This window comes from Mesitornis unicolor, unplaced genomic scaffold, assembly GCF_000695765.1.
Source record: "Mesitornis unicolor isolate BGI_N332 unplaced genomic scaffold, ASM69576v1 scaffold15069, whole genome shotgun sequence".
NCBI lineage: Eukaryota > Metazoa > Chordata > Aves > Mesitornithiformes > Mesitornithidae > Mesitornis > Mesitornis unicolor.
In genome coordinates, this window is record NW_010209369.1 from 1,092 (window position 1) to 1,466 (window position 375).

The 375-nt window shown below is 65.1% G+C and overlaps 1 protein-coding gene across 1 annotated transcript in view; it reads left to right on the top strand.

Moving 5' to 3' along the window:
- Positions 1-375, top strand: part of LOC104547249 (von Willebrand factor C and EGF domain-containing protein-like) — a gene marked incomplete at both ends in the record, with an annotated part of 3,067 nt that overhangs the window by 1,050 nt on the left and 1,642 nt on the right. Inside the window, one exon of the mRNA XM_010192861.1 lies at positions 222-307. Within this exon, the coding sequence (XP_010191163.1) occupies positions 222-307 (86 nt within the window). The remainder of the gene's footprint in view (positions 1-221; positions 308-375) is intronic.

The following is a 375-nucleotide window of genomic DNA, read 5'->3' on the forward strand; positions in this document are numbered from 1 at the left end:
TACTTGGGGGCAAGGGGACAAGTGGGGCAGGGGAAAGTGGGGCGCTGGATGTGGGGTGCATGGGGACAGGCAGGACATTGGTGGGGCTGCGCAGCCATGGAGTCTGGAGGTGGGGAGCGGGCATGGGATGGGAACTGCACCCAGGTCCCGCAGCGTGTGCACACACCTGAGCGTGTGTCAGGAGGGTGAAGGGCTGGGGGTGCCCCTGTGTCCCCCCCCAGGTTGCTTCGTGGATGATAACGGGGTGGAGTTTCCCGTCGGACAGATCTGGTCTCCGGGCGATCCCTGTGAGTTATGCATCTGCCAGGTGAATGAGAACCTGCTCTGCTTCACTCCTCCTACCTGCCCCTGCCCCGGGGGCACACGGCTCCCGGC